This window comes from Convolutriloba macropyga, chromosome 1, assembly GCF_964194025.1.
Source record: "Convolutriloba macropyga chromosome 1, txConMacr16.3, whole genome shotgun sequence".
NCBI classification, from domain to species: domain Eukaryota; kingdom Metazoa; phylum Xenacoelomorpha; order Acoela; family Convolutidae; genus Convolutriloba; species Convolutriloba macropyga.
In genome coordinates, this window is record NC_134468.1 from 35,834,891 (window position 1) to 35,837,831 (window position 2,941).

At 32.8% G+C, this 2,941-nt stretch overlaps 1 protein-coding gene across 1 annotated transcript; it reads left to right on the forward strand.

Moving 5' to 3' along the window:
• The first annotated feature begins 1,832 nt into the window (after positions 1-1,832).
• LOC142348525 (uncharacterized) lies at positions 1,833-2,731 on the forward strand. Its single transcript, XM_075399902.1, has 3 exons — positions 1,833-1,909; positions 2,003-2,147; positions 2,503-2,731. Exons 2-3 carry the CDS (start codon positions 2,030-2,032, stop codon positions 2,685-2,687), a joined length of 303 nt encoding a protein of 100 aa, XP_075256017.1. The 5' UTR covers positions 1,833-1,909; positions 2,003-2,029; the 3' UTR covers positions 2,688-2,731.
• Positions 2,732-2,941: the final 210 nt, after the last annotated feature.

Below are 2,941 nucleotides of genomic sequence, written 5' to 3' on the forward strand. Positions count from 1 at the left end.
CTGAAAAATGAGTTTATTTCTGAGTCTTCTTTTCCGACTGACCTCAAAAAAGCTTTGGTCTCACCTCTTTATAAAAAAGGAAACACAGAAGATCCCACTAACTATCGTCCAATATCAGTAACCGGCGCCTTGGCAAAAATTTTTGAGCAAGTTATAAGGAACCAAATTAATGACTATTTGATCTCAAATAAATTGCTGTCACCTAAACAATTTGGATATAGAAAAAAAGTGTCCACAACAGATGCCGTACTACAATGTACGGAATTTGTAAGAACTGAAATGGATAAAGAGAATACAGTTTGTGGAGCATTCCTCGATCTCTCAAAAGCATTTGACTCAATCTCACACGAAATACTAATAGAAAAATTGAAATGTTTAGGATTCGACGGAACATCTACACAATTGATTAGATCATATTTGAAAGACAGAACTCAAAAAGTAGTTTTCTTGGGAAATGAGTCCGACTGGATTTTACTTAACCAAGGAGTGCCACAAGGGACAGTATTAGGACCAATATTGTTCAGTATTTAAGTGAATGATCTTCATAGAGTTATTGATAGTGACAATTGTCAAGTAATCCAGTACGCCGATGACACTTTCCTCTATTCTTCTCATACTAATGAAAATATAGCTAGAAGTTATTTGGAAAAAAATATTGAAAAACTATGTTATTACTTCCAATCACATCAATTAATGATGAACAATAAGAAGACTGAATATATCGTGTTTGCTCCATCAAAAAAAAGCACGAACTCCGTCTCATCTCAAGGTTAACGATGTGAACATAGGAGAATCGTCGTCGGTAAGATATCTAGGAATAATACTAGACAACAAATTAAACTTTAAAGAAGAGATCAAAAGAATACTCTCCAGAATGGCGTGCAGCATCAAAATCTTGAAAGATATAAGGACCTGTTTTCCTATAAAAACTAGAGTAACACTATTGAACGCGCTTGTTTGAAGTCACATTCAATACTCATCTCTTATGCTTGTTGGTATCAGAAAAAATCTCATGATAACATTAGAAAAACAATTTAATTGGGGAATAAAAGTGTGTTTAAAAAGAAAAAAGTTTGATCGCTCGGTTGATTTAAAAATAAAAAACAGAATAATGCCTGTTGTATTCCTTCTCAATTATCGATGTATGGTATTTTTCGTGAAATATGTTTGGAAACAATTACCAGCTTTAAGTAACAACAATGATTTGCAAACTTCCAATTGTAAGCAAAATGCGACAACGGGAAAAATTTATCCGGCTATGAAAAGTAATTCGGAATTCCTCGATAAATCATTGATGCTGCAAGCCATGAAATTGTACAATGAAGTTCCATATGAACAAAGACAAAAACTTGATAAGGTTAAAAACATCAATGGTTTTTTGAAAGAATTCTATTTCAAGGAATATCTGAAGGACCCAAAGGCACTGGAGTACAGAGGTTTGTTGAGGGACCTTTTTAAGCTTTCATTGTTTTTAATTTCCTAATTATCCAATATAATTTTTTTAATGTTTTTAGTGTTCCAAACGTTGTAAATAAAATTTACTCTTATTGTTTTATGTGTTTTAGAAATTGTACATTGCCATTTTGTTGACACTTTTAAGGTGTGTAACATTTTGGAATTCAATGTTTTCTTTTTTTTTCATTCATTCTTACCTCGGGCATTCCAAACGTTGTAAATAAAATATATTCTTATTGTTTTATGTGTTTTAGAAATTGTACATTGCCATTTTGTTGACACTTTTAAGGTGTGTAACATTTTGGAATTCAATGTTTTCTTTTTTTTCATTCATTTTTACCTCGGGCAACTAAAAATTTTACGATATCATTTGTGAAACACAGTTCAACAAAAAAGCATTCGAACCCTAATTGTTTTCGGTGATTTAATTATCCATTTTTCAAATTTGCACGATGTAAGTTCTTTATTAGAGCGTGGAGCCTTTATGCAATATCAATTTTTATCCAACATATTTTTCTCTGGGGAATTGTTTGACTGTTTATTTCAGATATCTCAAGACAGCGACCTACCGAAAATGATCCGAGAGTTAACAGTTCTTGCCCTCCTATTTGTGTTCATTCAAGCTGATGTTTTCCGCCACCGAAGATTTGAAAACATTGTCAATGAGAGAAAACCAGGCAGCCCGAACTTAAGTAAGATTACAAATTGGTGATACTCTGTGCGTTCATAATATTAATCGAATACAGGTTAGGTTCTAGATGTTAAATATACCTATTCATATATATATATATATATATATATATATATATATATATATATATATGTGTGTGTGTGTGTGTGTATGTGTGTGTGTGTGTGTGTGTGTGTGTGTGTGTGTGCGTGTGTGTGCGTGTGAATAAATAGGTATTTTTAATATCTATAATTGAAATGCTTGATCAATATTATGGGATCAACGGCTGTCAGGATTTTTGCACTTGACTACCAAGAATGGTTCTAGGTTATGTATGTTTGTTTACTATGTATATTTTGTTATATTTTTATTTGCAGGAACACGCTCTTCTGGAGAATATTGTGAGACGACGAGAGACTGTCCGAGAGGCACTTGCGACACTGTCCTGCAAGAATGCATTGATGACCCTAATTTCACTAAGCGGGTAGCCGGCTTAATGAAACGATGTGAATTTGATTTTGAATGTGGTGGTGGCAGCTGCAAAGCCGGATACTGCTACTGAGCACATTTGAATTTAAATATATACCACTGCTGTAAAAATAATGATTTTAATAAATGAACGAACTATATTACCAATTTTTAAATAAAGATTTTCATATAAATTCTTTTATTGAAAAGAACCAATTATTTTGTTGTGTGACCATCAACGCAGGAACAAATTAACGGGATTGTTCGCATAATGTGAGCATAAATGGACGCATGTGAATGATCTGCACGAGTTCACTGCAAAAATACCAGATTTGGTTTGAAATTTGA

Excerpts from the sequence above, each read along its gene's own strand:
- LOC142348525 (XM_075399902.1), top strand. The coding sequence starts at position 2,030 with ATGATCCGAGAGTTAACAGTTCTTGCCCTCCTATTTGTGTTCATTCAA. Across the intron at positions 2,148-2,502 it reads ACCAGGCAGCCCGAACTTAA|GAACACGCTCTTCTGGAGAA; the intron begins GTAAGATTACAA and ends TTTTATTTGCAG.